At 52.8% G+C, this 14,701-nt stretch overlaps 2 protein-coding genes across 3 annotated transcripts in view; both read left to right on the top strand.

Annotated features, from left to right (window-relative positions):
• The first annotated feature begins 2,202 nt into the window (after positions 1 to 2,202).
• Positions 2,203 to 13,156, top strand: LOC132766372 (guanylate-binding protein 1-like). 2 transcript variants are annotated; one of them, XM_067462066.1, is made up of 11 exons: positions 2,203 to 2,288; positions 6,702 to 6,913; positions 7,113 to 7,240; positions 8,492 to 8,601; positions 9,739 to 9,938; positions 10,243 to 10,485; positions 10,999 to 11,279; positions 11,452 to 11,664; positions 11,778 to 11,880; positions 12,132 to 12,325; positions 12,637 to 13,156. In XM_067462066.1, exons 2-11 carry the CDS (start codon positions 6,715 to 6,717, stop codon positions 12,895 to 12,897), a joined length of 1,932 nt encoding a protein of 643 aa, XP_067318167.1. In that variant the 5' UTR covers positions 2,203 to 2,288; positions 6,702 to 6,714; the 3' UTR covers positions 12,898 to 13,156. The 2 variants fall into 2 exon arrangements, with proteins under 2 accessions (XP_067318167.1, XP_067318168.1); XM_067462067.1 differs by having other exon boundaries at positions 2,208 to 2,284.
• Positions 2,210 to 14,701, top strand: part of LOC132775339 (guanylate-binding protein 1-like) — a 28,169-nt gene continuing 15,677 nt past the window's right edge. The window contains exon 1 of the mRNA XM_067462069.1: positions 2,210 to 2,288. The gene's annotated coding sequence lies outside the window, so the exon portion shown is untranslated. The remainder of the gene's footprint in view (positions 2,289 to 14,701) is intronic.

Raw genomic sequence — 14,701 nt, 5'->3', positions numbered from 1 at the left:
GTGTCCAATTCTGGGCACCACAATTCAAGAGAGATATTGACAAGCTGGAATGTGTCCAGAGGAGAGCGACTAAAATGATCAAGGGTCTGGAGGACAAGCCCTATGAGGAGCGGCTTAAGGAGCTGGGCATGTTTAGCCTGAAGAAGAGAAGGCTGAGAGGAGACATGATGAGGGCCATGGATCAATATGTGAGAGGAAGCCACAGGGAGGAGGAGGGAGCAAGCTTGTTTTCTGCTTCCTTGGAGACTAGGACGCAAGGGAACAATGGCTTCAAACTACAAGAGAGGAGATTCCATCTGAACATGAGGAAGAACTTCCTGACTGTGAGAGCCGTTCAGCAGTGGAACTCTCTGCCTTCCCCGGAGGGAGTGTGGTGGAGGCTCCTTCTTTGGAAGCTTTTAAGCAGAGGCCGGATGGCCATCTGTCGGGGGAGCTTTGAGTGCATTATTCCTGCTTCTTGGCAGAATGGGGTTGAGCTGGATAAGGGCCCAGGAGGTGTCTTCCAACTCTAGGATTCTATGATTCTATGATCTGATCATCATGCTCAATATATCCCATATGCATGGAGGGGTTATTGGGGTATTTTATTTATTTATTTGGGGTGCTTCTACCCCGCCCTTCTCAACCCCTAGCTAGGGGGGACTCAGGGCGGCTTACAAAAGGCACAATTCGATGCCCAACAGTTCACAAAATACAATATGCACGATACAAAACGGTAACGATACAAAAGGTTTGCTAGAGTAGACCCTCTTTCACTCAGACTCAGCCCCCCCCCTCCCGAATCAAAATCCTGGCTACGGGCCTGACACACACAAAACACGTAACACCCCCCCCCCCCACGTGAAAAGTGAGGGATCACTGTATATACACAAAACACAGACTGGTAGTTGATTAAGTAGTTGTGTACACAGACTGGGCCACAGCAATGTGTGGTAGGGGACGGCTAGTATTAAAAGGTATTGCTATAGAATATTTATTTATTTGTTGTGTCAGATTAACCAGTCCATTATATTACATTTCTAACAGAACAAAGCAAACAAACAGATAAAATACAAAATTTGCGAGTTTGGTAGTTGATTAAATGTCCTTTGACCAGTCTCTGGCCACTTGGAATGCCTCTGGTGTTGCCGCAAGGAGGTCCTCCCTGGTGCATCACGTGGAAGAAGGGCTCAGGGTGCATTGCAGCAGGTGGTCAGTGGTTGGCTCTTCTCCACACTCGCATGTCGAGGATTCCACTTTGTGGCCCCATTTCTTGAGGTTGGCTCTGCATCTCGTGGTGCCCGAGCGCAGTCTGTTCAGCGCCTTCCAAGTTGTCCAGTCTTCTGTGTGCCCAGGGGGGAGTCTCTCATCTGGTATCACCCACGGATTGAGGTGCTGGGTTTGAGCCTGCCACTTTTGGACTCTCGCTTGCTGAGGTGTTCCAGCGAGTGTCTCTGTAGATCTTAGAAAACTATTTCTTGATTTAAGTCGTTGATGTGCTGGCTGATACCCAAACAGGGGATGGGCTGGGGATGTCTCTGCCTTGGTCCTTTCACTCTTGGCTGCCACTTCCCGGCGGATGTCAGGTGGTGCAAGCAGTGTCATTTCTCCCGTGGTGTAGGGCGCAGACACCCCGTGACAATGCCACATGTCACATTAAGAGCTATGTACACTGTTTTAGCGTGGTGAGATGTGTTCCACACCGGGCATGCGTACTCAGCAGCAGAGTGGCATAGCGCAAGAGCAGATGTCTTCACTGTGTCTGGTTGTGATCCCCAGGTTGTGCCAGTCAGCTTTCGTATGATATTGTTTCTAGCGCCCACTTTTTGCTTGATGTTCAGGCAGTGCTTCTTGTAGGTAAGAATGCTCTAGAATGCATCCTAGCTTTGGCCCCCGGCCCCTGTTTGGGTGGGCAGCGAGACCCCAGAGTGGGAGAGGGCCGGTGGGGGAGGGGGGGGGGCTCGGGTGCTTAGCCACGCCCATTCGGCGGGGAAGATGCCTGCTCCTCCGTGCGGGGGGGGGGGGGGAGAAGTACACAGGCCAGCCCCCCCCCCCCCCGCTGTCTCCTTTCGCTTTCGCAGGTGTTTTCTCTCCAAGGCGCTGCTTTCCGGGAAAGGGGGCTGGCGGGGCGTTTCCTCCTTCTCTGCCGGAGGGGTCGCTGCCCCCTCCCCCCGCCCCGCCCCTCCCGGGCTCCTTCTTGGCGGCCCCCTCCCTCCCCGCTCCCTCACTCTGCCTCTGGGCGCCCCAGAAGAAGGACCCGGTTCCTAGGAAAGGAAGAGGGAGGCGAAGGGAGAAGCAAACACAGGCAGGTGAGGGGCAGGGAGGGGCCGGGGGCGCCCTCCGAGGGGCGAATGGGGGGCGGTGCTGGGGAAGATGGGACCCGGAGTTCCACCTGAAAAGATGCAAATGATAATTACTGCAATAACAAAGGGTCGGCGGGGGATCTGTGACTGCCTGGAGAATTTCCCCTTGAAGGGGGAAGTGCTGGGGGGGGGGGCAACTCCCCCCCCCTTGCTCTATTCCAGGGCTGCTTCTCAAACTTTTCCAGCCCTGGAGCCCTTTTGGAAGCAAAAGTTTCTCGCGGAGCCCCATAAATGTTTATATATGATGTTGTGGATGATATTAATAATAATAAGAAGAAGAAGAAGAATGATAATAGCTGATTTCTCCAGTAGAAGCTAAACATAAAAGGGAATTAGACAAAGGAAATTGGCTAACATACCAACAACTGCGAAGCCCACATGCTCCTCCAAGAGGAACTGAACCCCCTCAACTGGGCTCTCCAGGCCAAGGGAGACTCCACTTCAGACATCAGAAGAGCGGCAAGACCACCGAGAAGAAGCCACGAGAGTCAAGACCAAGAGGAAGAGTTCTTGCCAGACATCAAGGGAACCACTGACCGCAGAGGGAAGCTGAGGAGGAAACACAACATACAAACTATCTCCAGACCCACCAAGAAAATCCAACCAATGCTACTACGTTCAGCCAAGGACAAGAGGGATCCTCTCACCTCTGCAGGAGTCTACCATTGTATCCCATGCAGCTGGGGACAAGAAGTCTCCAGAGGGACCACCAAACGCAGCAGCAGCATTGCCCAAACACGCATCAAGGAACATGAAAGGCGCTGCAGACTCCTTCAACCAGAGAAGTCAGCCATAGCAGAGCACCTGAGGAACCAGCCTGGACACAGCAGATTATTGGAGAACACAGAAATGCTGGACCACACCAACAACCACCACGTCAGACTACACAGAGACGCCATTGCAATCCACAAGACGCATGTGGACAATTTCAACAGAAAGGAAGAGACCATGAAAATGAACACAATCTGGCTACCAGTATTTTAAAAACTCTAAAATGACAACAGCAAAACAGCAGAGAGGAAACAACCAGGCACATCAAATCACTCTCAACAAAACATTCCCCCAGGCACTTCCAAGCCATTGAATGCTAATCAAGGTGGTCAGCTGAAACATTCACACCTAGCTCCAGCAGACAAGAGTCCTTTGTCCCACCCTGGTCATTCCACAGATATATAAACCCATTTTCCTACTTCCAACAGATCTCACTACCTCTGAGGATGCTTGCCATAGATGCAGGCGAAATGTCAGGAGAAAAATTGCCTCCAGAACATGGCCATATAGCCCGGAAAAACCTACAACATTCCATACCAACAACTATTTAAAAAAATTGAGGAGGGCAATCTAATACTAAAATCGCTAGAGGAGATCATAGAATCAAAGAGTTGGAAAACAAGCTTGCTCTCTCCTCCTCCCTGTGGCTTCCTCTCACCTATTTATACCTGGCCCTCATCATATCCCCTCTCATCCTTCTCTTCTTCAGGCTAAACATGCCCAGCTCCTTAAGCCGCTCCTCATAGGGCTTGTTCTCCAGACCCTTGATCTGCTCCCTCCTCCCTGTGGCTTCCTCTCACATATTTATACCTGGCCCTCATCATATCCCCTCTCAGCCTTCTCTTCTTCAGGCTAAACATGCCCAGCTCCTTAAGCCGCTCCTCATAGGGCTTGTTCTCCAGACCCTTGATCTGCTCCCTCCTCCCTGTGGCTTCCTCTCACATATGTATACATGGCCCTCATCATATCCCCTCTCATCCTTCTCTTCTTCAGGCTAAACATGCCCAGCTCCTTAAGCCGCTCCTCATAGGGCTTGTTCTCCAGACCCTTGATCTGCTCCCTCCTCCCTGTGGCTTCCTCTCACCTATTTATACCTGGCCCTCATCATATCCCCTCTCATCCTTCTCTTCTTCAGGCTAAACATGCCCAGCTCCTTAAGCCGCTCCTCATAGGGCTTGTTCTCCAGACCCTTGATCTGCTCCCTCCTCCCTGTGGCTTCCTCTCACATATTTATACATGGCCCTCATCATATCTCCTCTCAGCCTTCTCTTCTTCAGGCTAAACATGCCCAGCTCCTTAAGCCGCTCCTCATAGGGCTTGTTCTCCAGACCCTTGATCCTTTGAGTCGCCCTCCTCTGGACACCATATTCCAGCTTAGAGTCAACATCTCCCTTGAATGGTGGTGCCCAGAATTGGACACAATATCCCAGGTAAAGTGGTCCGACCAAGGCGGAATAGAGCATGGGGAGCATGACTTCCTTAGATCTAGACACTAGGCTCCTCTTGATGCAGGCCAGAATCCCATTGGCTTTTTTTGCCACCACATCACATAAAACAATTAAACAATAAAATCTCGAAGGCTGAATTATTACCAAATATATCAAGAATTTAAAGATTTAAATTTAAATCTTAATAAAGCAACGGGAAGAAATCTGGAATGTCAAGATGAAATACACAGAAGCCAGTGATATGCAGGAAAATTGGTCTAAGATGTTCTTTCGTTGGCATCACACTCCTGAAAGATTGGCCAAAGTTAACAAAAATGTTTCAAGCAGCTGTTGGAAATGCAGGAAGGAGACGGGAACCTTCTTTCATCCGTGGTGGTCCTGTAGGCAAATCAGAAAGTACTGGAAGGAGATACATCAGGCAACTCAAAAAATCCTAAAGACCAGTTTCACACAAATGCCGGAAACATATTTATTGGGAATTTCAAACTCAAAGCTGAATAAGAGTCAAGGAAAAGTGCTCTTCCCGCTCAGTACAGCAGCAAGAATACTTCTCACCAGAATTTGGAAACAAAAAGACATTCCAAGTCTGGGTGAATGGATCCTACAAGTCTTTCATAGAATTCAAATCATAGAATCATAGAATCAAAGAGTTGGAAGAGACCTCCTGGGCCATCATCCAGCCCAACCCCATCCTGCCAAGAAGCAGGAATATTGCATTCAAAGCACCCCTGACAGACGGCCATCCAGCCTCTGCTTAAAAGCTTCCAAAGAAGGAGCCTCCACCACACTCCCTCTGGGGCAGAGAGTTCCACTGCTGAACGGCTCTCACAGTCAGGAAGTTCTTCCTCATGTTCAGATGGAATCTCCTCTGAACTGCCTTTCGCAAAGACTAAAGGGAACACTTAAAAGGACAAATTGGTCAGGGTGTAAAGACTATATCAGAACCAGGGAGGTTCCGCTACGGATAGATCTGTCTAGCATCTGAATCAGGATACCAAAGGAAGCGTTGTCGGCAGAAACAACAAGAAACCAAGAGATGAAGACTCTCGGAAGACTTTTGGGAAGCAGTACAAAAGTCTTTTTTTTTAATGCTGTTTCGTTTACCCTTTTTCCACCCCTACCCTAAACCCAGCTCACCCCTTTTTCCCTCCCTAACTTCCCCCTTACCTCCCCCCCCCCCCGTTCCCCACTTGTTTGATGCACATACATGTAAAACTCAATAAAAATTAATAAAAAAATAATAGCTGAGACCCCCGGGTCGCCCCATTCAGCTCCCTTGATTCTGTTGTCCAGGAAAATTAGACAAGCTGGAATGTGTCCAGAGGAGGGTGACTAAAATGATCAAGGGTCTGGAGAACAAGCCCTATGAGGAGCGGCTGAAAGAGCTGAGCATGTTTAGCCTGAAGAAGAGAAGGCTGAGAGGAGATATGATAGCCATGTATAAATATGTGAGAGGAAGCCACAGGGAGGAGGAGGAGGGAGCAAGCTTGTGTTCTGCTTCCATGGAGATTAGGACGCAAGGGAACAATGGCTTCAAACTACAAGAGAGGAGATTCCATCTGAACATGAGGAAGAACTTCCTGACTGTGAGAGCCGTTCAGCAGTGGAACTCTCTGCCCCAGAGGGAGTGTGGTGGAGGCTCCTTCTTTGGAAGCTTTTAAGCAGAGGCTGGATGGCCATCTGTCAGGGGTGATTTGAATGCAATATTCCTGCTTCTTGGCAGAATGGGGTTGGACTGGATGGCCCATAAGGTCTCTTCCAACTCTTTGATTCTATGATTCTATGAAAAGCGCAACCTGAGCAGTGGAAAGGGGGCTTTGGGAGCAAGGGAGGCGGCAGGGTGGGGGGGGGGAGGAGGAAGGAAGCGAAGAGCCCCCCCCCCCAGGGTGCTTCACAGACCCCAGGCTGGGTCTCCACAGAGAACTGCTGTCCTAGCCCCCCCCCCCCACTTTGCAGGGAAGGCACCTGTTCCTGAGGCCCTTGTTTGCCCCCCCCCTCCTCCTTCTCCCCCGGGTCTGCCTTTCTGTGACCCTCCTCCTGAAGGCACTTGGGGGTCCCTGAGAGGGATCCAAGGGGTCCCCAAGCAGCCTGAACAGACCTTGCTGGGGCCCCAAGGGGCTGCCCTCCTCCCCCTTTCCAGGTTCCCTTCCAGAATGGCTACTCCTGGGGAGGCCCACATGGACCGTCCACTCTGCCTCATTGAGAACCACCTGGACGGGAGGCTGGTGCTGGGGGAGGAGGCTCTGGCGGTCCTGCAGCGCATCCGGCAGCCGGTGGTGATGGTGGCCATCGTGGGGCCCTACCGGACCGGGAAGTCCTACCTCATGAACCGCCTGGCGGGCCAGCGGAAGGGTGAGCGAATGCAGGGGGGGTGGGGGGCAAGGGCACGATCCAGGGGCCGTGGCCTCCAATCCACTGGTGGGTCTGTGGAGCCGGGCCTTGGGGTGAACCCCAGCTCAACTCTGGAGCAGCCTTCATTGATGTCCTAGGGGGCAGGGCCCAGCCTGGCCCCCTCCTCACTGGCCGTGGTGCCCCCTCCTCTCCATTCCAGGCTTCTCCCTGGGGTCCACGGTGCAGGACATCACCAAGGGCATCTGGATGTGGTGCCGCCCCCATCCCCACCGGAGTGACCACACCCTGGTGCTGCTGGACACGGAGGGCCTGGGGGACGTGGAGAAGGTGAGGCTGTGGGGGGGGGGGGGTGTTGAGGAGGGGGTTTCTCTGCTTGTGGCCTGGGGTCTGTCTGATGGGTCTGCTTCATGGTGAGACCTGAGCCCACTCTGTGTGTTTGTGGGGCCAAGGCACAGAATGGCAGCAGAAGGCGCTTGCTGAGCCAAACCTTCCAAAGGCAGGCCATGGTGTGCATCCACCCCCACTTCTCTCCATTGCATTGAATGGGGTGAGGGAGGGGCCCATATTATTATTATTATTAACTTTATTTGTACCCCGCTAGCATCTCCCGAAGGACTCAAGGCGGCTTACAAAGGCCAAGGCCTCAACACACAATACAACAAAACAACTTAAAGCAAATCAAAACAGTTAAGCAATATTATAAACAACAAGCAATAAAACAATACACAGCCAGGTCTTCAAGTTCTTCCTAAAGACTGCCAATGTAGGGGCCTGTCTAAGATCTTTGGGGAGGGTGTTCCAGAGTCGGGGGCCACCACAGAAAAGACCCTGTCTGGCGTCCCCACCAAACGCGCTTTCGACGCAGGTGGGATCATGAGCAGGGTTCATAGATGGAGATGCGGTCACGCAGGTAGGCTGGTCCCAAACCGTTCAGGGCTTTGTAGGTAAGCACCTGCACCTTGAATTGGGCTCGGAAGATGAATGGCAGCCAGTGGAGCTCCTTGAACAGGAGGGTTGACCTCTCTCTGTAAGGGGCACCAGTTAACATCCTGGCTGCTGCCCGTTGGACCAGTTGGAATTTCCGAGCCGTTTTCAAGGGCAGCCCCACGTAGAGCGCATTGCAGTAATCCAATCTAGAGGTGACCAAGGCATGGACCACCCCGGCCAGATCAGCCTTCACGAGGTACGGGCGCAGCTGGCGCACGAGTCTCAATTGTGCAAAAGCCTTCCCGGACACCGCCGATGCCTGAGCCTCAAGCGTGAGCGATGAATCCAGGAGGACTCCCAGACTGCGGACCTGTGGTTTCAGGGGGAGTGTCACCCCATCCAACACAGGTTGCCACCCTATACCCCGGTCCGGTTTACGATCGACCAGGAGGACCTCTGTCTTGTCGGGATTGATCTTCAGCTTGCTCCTCCTCATCCAGATAGACACAGCGGCCAGGCACTTGTCCAGCGGGCTGCGACACGTGCCCCCCTTCAATGGCAATGAATGAGGCAGAGGGAGGGACCCCAACAGTGTAAGGAGGGAAGGAGGGGAAGGAGGGGGCTCAGAGAGACTTGCTTCTTCTCTCCCAGGGCAACACGCAGAACGACGCCTGGATCTTTGCGCTGGCCATCCTGCTGAGCAGCACCTTGGTCTACAACAGCATGGGCACCATTGACCAGGATGCCCTGGAGAAGCTCCAGTATCCTTCCCTGGGGGGCAAATGAGTGTGTGTGTGGGGGGGGGGGGGGGTGTGGGATGGAGAGAGTGGCAACCAGGTTCCCTTTGGGATCCTGGCTGGGAGGGGCGCCCACTGGACATTGGTCAGGAGGGATGCCCTGGGGGGAGGATCGGGGGGCACTGGGGACTCTTTCACATGCAAGGAGTGGGGAAATAGATGTCAGCGAGGGTTAAGGCTACCTGGGCAAGACAGCCCCTTCCCACACATGACTGAGGTGCAGCCAGGAAATGCGAGGTACTGTGTTTCACTGCATAATAGTCACACTCTCCCCCGCCCCTTTTCATCAAACAAAGGGTACAATTATTAGATCATGGAAAAAAAATATTCTATCTACCTATCTACTGACCTACCTATCCATACATCTTACTTCCCAAATGGGAGAAGGGAAAGTCCGCCTCAATCAACCAGTTTAAAAACTGCAAAAGGGAGTTCTCGAGCTCCACTCTTCTCTCCTCCCTCCTTCCTCCTCCTCCTCCTCCTGAGGTCTTGGGGCAGTTCATAAACCCTGGAATGGAAGTCTTTGGAGGAAAAAGGGAAGATTCAAAGGCCAGATACCTCCATTTTTTTTTATTTATTTATTTATTTATTTATTTATTTATTTATTATTTTGGCAATTTTTATCCCGGCTCTCCCCACTCAAGGGTCCAAGGTGACTAACAGTATTTATAAAATGCAAGCAACACAAACTTTAAAAGCAATACATAAAAACCAGATATTCAACAGTGCTGAAGACCTTAAAAACCTATATATTAGCATAAAAATATAAAATCTTGAGATTGAAGGTTCCTAAAAGCTGTCCTTCCGGACTTCAGGCCCCTTGCGTACCTTAAAGTGAGTCCCCAAATGCCTCAGAGTTGTTGTGTCTGTGACTCAGAAGAAGAAAGGGACGAGGGTGCAAAAACATTCAAGACAGGAAATGAGCAGTGAGCGTTCCTTCGACTGTGAACTCTTGCTTGAGGTGAGTGTGCGGGTTGTCTTCTTCTGGCAGGAAATGGCTCTCAACCCAAACTCCAGAGCCATCTTTTTGCTGCCAACTAGCCATTAATCAACACACAACGCCAACGTAGCCTGGGAGCCCTTTTCCTTAGCTGTGCCTAGCTACGTTTCTGAGCTGACCCAAAAGATCAGAGTAACCTCTTCCAGGGATCCAAGCCAAGAGGACGAGGATGCCTCAGAGTTTGTCTGCTTCTTCCCGGACTTCATTTGGGCCGTGAGGGACTTCATGCTCGACCTGGAGATCAATGGGCGCCTGGTCAGCGAGGACGGCTACCTGGAGCACGCCCTGAAGCTGCGGAAAGGTGACGTCTGGGCAGAAAGTGATAGCAGTGGGGTCTGATGGGGCCTTGGAATTGTGGGGGGGGGGGAGTGTCACTGGATGTAGAGGTGAAAGGGTCAAGTGAGGGACCACACCCTCAAGGGAGCAGGGTGCTCTGTGCATGCTCAGAAACATTCTTGTGGTGTCACATTCAAAGGGGAGTCAGAATGGAGACCTGAATGGTCTTCCAGGCAAAAGGCATCTGGGGGTCGGGTTGGATCCCAGGAAAAGTTTCTGGAGTTTATCAATAAGGGGAAACCACTCAAATGCCGTTCCTTCCTCCGCAGGTGACACAGAGCAGATCAGAAGGTGCAACCTGCCCCGGCTGTGCATCCGCAAGTTCTTTCCTTCCCGGAAGTGCTTCACTTTCGACCGCCCAGCAGGCAGGAAGAAGTTGCGGCGTCTGGAGGAGCTGGAGGAGGAAGACCTGGAGGAGGAGTTCCTGGAATCTGTGGCCCGTTTCTGCGACCACGTCTGGGAGACGTCCAAGCGCAAGACGGTCCCCGGGGGCCAGGCCGTGACAGGAGCCAGTAAGCCAGGCTGTGTCTGCATTGGGTCAGGAAGAAGCCTTTCTGGCTGCAGCAAATAGGTCCGCCCTGCTGACCGCTCTTAAGGGGTGCCCGGGGGGGAGGTCAGGACTCATCCTGATGCCTTTCAAGCTGCCACCATGCTGGCCAGTTGCCTGTTGCCATTGGAAGAGGCCGCCTCCATGCTGCGCTGTGCCTGGGAAAGGAAGACCAGGTCCCAGTACTTAAAGTGAATGCCTTCGTGAAGATGCTAATGTTTATGTTTATACCACAAGGAGACTGGAAGAGGCTAATGGGTAGAATTTAGAGATGGATGGTGTGTTGGTCTGGAGTATCAATAAGCAAAGGGACCTGGTGGCACCTTTCATGTTAAATCCCTTTGCGTACAGACCACTTGTGTTTGGAGGAAAGTGTGCTCCTTTGCACCGCAGGTGCCTCCGCTGAAGCACGCCTTCCCACTATGCCATCGATGCCTCACCAGACCTTTCCTTCCTCCTCCTCCTCTTCCCCTTCCAGTGCTGGCAAACCTGGCAAAGGCCTACGTGGGCGCCATCAACAGCGGGGAGGTGCCCTGCCTGGAGAACGCGTTCCTGGCGCTGGCTGAGATCGAGAACGCGGCCGCCGTGCGCGAAGCCCTCTCCCGTTACGAGGAGGAGATGCAGAGGCGAGTGGAGCTGCCCACAGGAACCGTGGAGGAGCTGCTGTGGACGCACGCCGAGTGCGAGAGAGAGGCTGCCAGGGCGTTCATGGCACGTGCCTTTGGGGGCAACATTAAGAAGTTCCAGGTTGAACTCACGGTACGCACTCTCCCTCGCGGTCTATCAGGCGCATAGGATACTGTGCATGGCCACAGGGCCTTTGCTGAAGTATGCTTTCTTGATCTATTATTTGCTGTGTATATTGGGGGGGGGGGAGCCGTCCACTGTGTGGAGTTTCCATAGCCGTGAGCCCTTTGTGTTGTTTGGGCAGCATGAGCTGAACCGGAAGAAGGAGGAATTCCTCCAGAGGAACGAGGCCGTGTCCTTCGACCGCTGCATGGCTGCCCTGGAGAACCTCTCGCAGGACCTGGAGAGCGGGGTCCGCGCGGGACGCTTCTCGGTCCCCGGAGGCTACCAGCAGTTCCTGGAGGAGCAGCGCCAAATGGTGGAGAAGTACCGCTTGCTGCCTGACAAAGGGGTCCAGGTAGGAAGCGCCCTCAGGTCCTTTGGAGACTCACAAGGGAGTGGGATCCTGGTGATCTCTCAGGAGAGAATCCCGCTTGCTTTGAGCACTGGCCTCGGTTGTTCCCTTCCCAGGCAGACAAGGCGCTTGAGGGGTTCCTGAAGTCCAAGGAGACGGAGGCCAATTCTATCTTGCTGGCGGACATGGCCCTGAGCGAGAAGGAGAAGGAGGTGGAAGGTGCGGCTTTGCCAAGGCTGCAAGCCACACGAAAAATGCTCCCCCAAAATGCGGGCAAAAATGTGCACAAGCTAAAAGGGTGGCTTGACACGTACCTAAACGGGATCAGATCAGCCAACCCAAGGAGTATGTCCAGGGGGTCCACGTTCTGGGTTCCAGGGCTGAGGAGCCCCCCCCCCCCCTCCAGGCCACCCCTGCCTTACCTTGCATTGCATTTCTGGGGTCTAAGGCTCTTTCTCTCCTGACGGCAGCCCAGCGAGTGCAGACCGAAGCTGCGCAACGGCAGCAGGAGCTTCTGGAGCAGGAGTTGGCCCGGAAGAAGCAGCTGGCGGAGGATCAGGAGCGCAGTTATGAGGAGCAGATCCGGCTGCTGAGGGAGAAGGTGGAGGAAGAAACGGAGCGGATGAAGGAGGAGACCGAACGCATTGTGCAGCTTAAGCTCCAGGTAAGGACAAACTCCAGTTGGGTTGTGGTGGTCCCCTCCCTTCGGCCTGAGCCGGAACGCGCTGGTTGCCCGCTTCCCAGAGTGCCCTTGTCTTCTCAGCCTGACGCCACAGCTGTAAGGCCTAGAAGGGCACTTGGTTTCAAGGGCAGTTCAGCTTCTGGCTGTCTCGGTATTTCTGGCGTGGTTTGTGCACAAACTATTGAGGGTCTGCAGGTGGGAGGTCTCCCTTCGCTTGAGGACCGTCATCCCCCTTCTGGTCCGCTCGCTGTCCTTCCTCCTGACCTGCCTTGTGGGCTCCTTACCTTTTCCAGGAACAAAAGAAACTTCTGGAGGAAGGATTTTGTCAGAAGGCCAAAGCTATGGAAGATGAAATCCAGAAACTGAAGGAAAATGACAACTCCGTCTTTGCTATTTTTATGTCAACCCTTGAGAAAGCGCTCTCGTACCTGAAGATACTGGCAGAACAGGAGAAGCAGTCCTACATGGTTGAAAATATGGCGAAAATGGCAAACGCTTCGGCTGCAGCGAGCGCACCAAAGCTTCCCAAAGGGGCCGGGCCAACAAAGAAGTAGCGCCAGCCGGGAGGGATTGGGGCCCTGCTCTCCCGCACTGCTTTGCTTTCCCAGCTGCCTGCACACAAATAGAATCCTAGAATCCTAGAGTTGGAAGAGGCCTGGTGGGACATCATCCAGCCCAACCCCATTCTGCAAAGAAGCAGGAAAATCGCCTTCAAAGCCTTCCTGACAGGTGGCCACCCAGCCCTTGCTTCAAAGCCTCTAAAGAAGGAGCCCCTCTCCACCACACTCCCTCCGGGGAAGGCAGAGGGGGGGGGGGAGGGAGTGTGTGTGTGTGTGTGTGTGTGTGTGTTCCACTGCTGAACAGCTCTCTCTCACGCTCCATATCTTCCTGATGTTCAGGTGGAATATCTCCACCCTTTCCTGTAGTTTGAAGCCATTGTTCCAGTGTAGGCTAGGCAAAACTATGGCTAGGTAGATCTGTAATTGGTTAAATGGACGAACCCAGAGGCTGATTCTCCCCAAGGCTTCCTCCTCTTCATCTTGGAAAGAAGTGACGAGCGGAGGGCCAGAAGGAGGGTTCCGTCCGGGCCCGGTCCTGCTCAGGATCTTCATTCATGACTGAGATGAAGGGCTAGAAGGCAGGATCATCAAGTTTGCAGACGGGACCAAATTGGGAGGGATAGCCAAGACTCCAGAGGACAGGAGCAGGATTCAAAACGATCTTGACAGATTAGAGAGATGATGGGCCAAAACTAACAAAATGAAGTTCAACAGTGACAAATGCAAGATACTCCACTTTGGCAGGAAAAACGAAATGCAAAGATACAGAATGGGGGACGATGAGGCCTGGCTCGAGAGCAGGACTTGTGGAAAAGATCTTGGAGTTCTTGTGGGGAGGAAGGGGAACATGATCCAGGAATGCCATCTGGTGAAAAAGCCAGTGGGATTTTGGCCTGCATCAATGGGAGCCTAGTGTCTACATCCAGGGAAGTCATGCTCCCCATGCTCTATTCCGCTTTGGTTAGACCACACCTGGAATATTGTATCCAATTCTGGGCACCACAATTCAGTGTTGACTCTAAGCTGGAATGTGTCCAGAGGAGGGCGACTAAAATGATCAAGGGTCTGGAGAACACGCCCCATGAGGACCGGCTTAAAGAGCTGGGCATGTTTAGCCTGAAGAAGAGAAGGCTGAGAGGAGATATGATAGCCATGTATAAATATGTGAGAGGAAGCCACAGGGAGGAGGAGGAGGGAGCAAGCTTCCTTTCTGCTTCCTTGGAGACGAGGACGCAATGGAACAACAGCTTCAAACTACAAGAGAGGAGATTCCATCTGAACATGAGGAAGAACTTCCTGACTGTGAGAGCCGTTCAGCAGTGGAACTCTCTGCCCCGGAGGGAGTGTGGTGGAGGCTCCTTCTTTGGAAGCTTTTTAACAGAGGCTGGATGGCCATCTGTCAGGGGTGATTTGAATGCAATATTCCTGCTTCTTGGCAGAATGGGGTTGGACTGGATGATGGCCCAGGAGGTCTCTTCCAACTCTTTGATTCTATGATTCCTGATTTTCAGGTGGTATGTCCACCCTTTCCTGTAGTTTGAAGCCATTGTTCCATTTCCTCCTGGTCTTCACTCTGCCCAGTTTTGTGCCACTGGCAAGGGTCCCTGCCACCTATCCGCATGCCTTCCAACATGTCCAAGAAACGCTCACCGCACTCAGTGTTATAACACTCACGGCTGGGAAATGGGGAGTCAATGAGACTCCGAGCTGCTCCCCCGCATCCTGCCTCTCTTCGGCCAACCCTGAAAGAGACCGGGGGGGGGGGGGGAATCTAAACATATCAAGTAATTAGAAGAAC

The sequence above is a fragment of the Anolis sagrei genome, chromosome Y (genome assembly GCF_037176765.1).
Source record: "Anolis sagrei isolate rAnoSag1 chromosome Y, rAnoSag1.mat, whole genome shotgun sequence".
Taxonomy (NCBI): domain Eukaryota; kingdom Metazoa; phylum Chordata; class Lepidosauria; order Squamata; family Dactyloidae; genus Anolis; species Anolis sagrei.
The sequence above is the reverse complement of the archived record's forward strand: the minus strand, read 5'-3'. Positions and strand labels throughout refer to the sequence as shown.

Coding starts and splice junctions, on each gene's coding strand:
- LOC132766372 (XM_067462066.1), top strand. CDS start 6,715: ATGGCTACTCCTGGGGAGGCCCACATGGACCGTCCACTCTGCCTCATT. Junction 7,241..8,491: donor GCCTGGGGGACGTGGAGAAG/GTGAGGCTGTGG, acceptor CTTCTCTCCCAG/GGCAACACGCAGAACGACGC. Junction 9,939..10,242: donor CGCCCTGAAGCTGCGGAAAG/GTGACGTCTGGG, acceptor CTTCCTCCGCAG/GTGACACAGAGCAGATCAGA.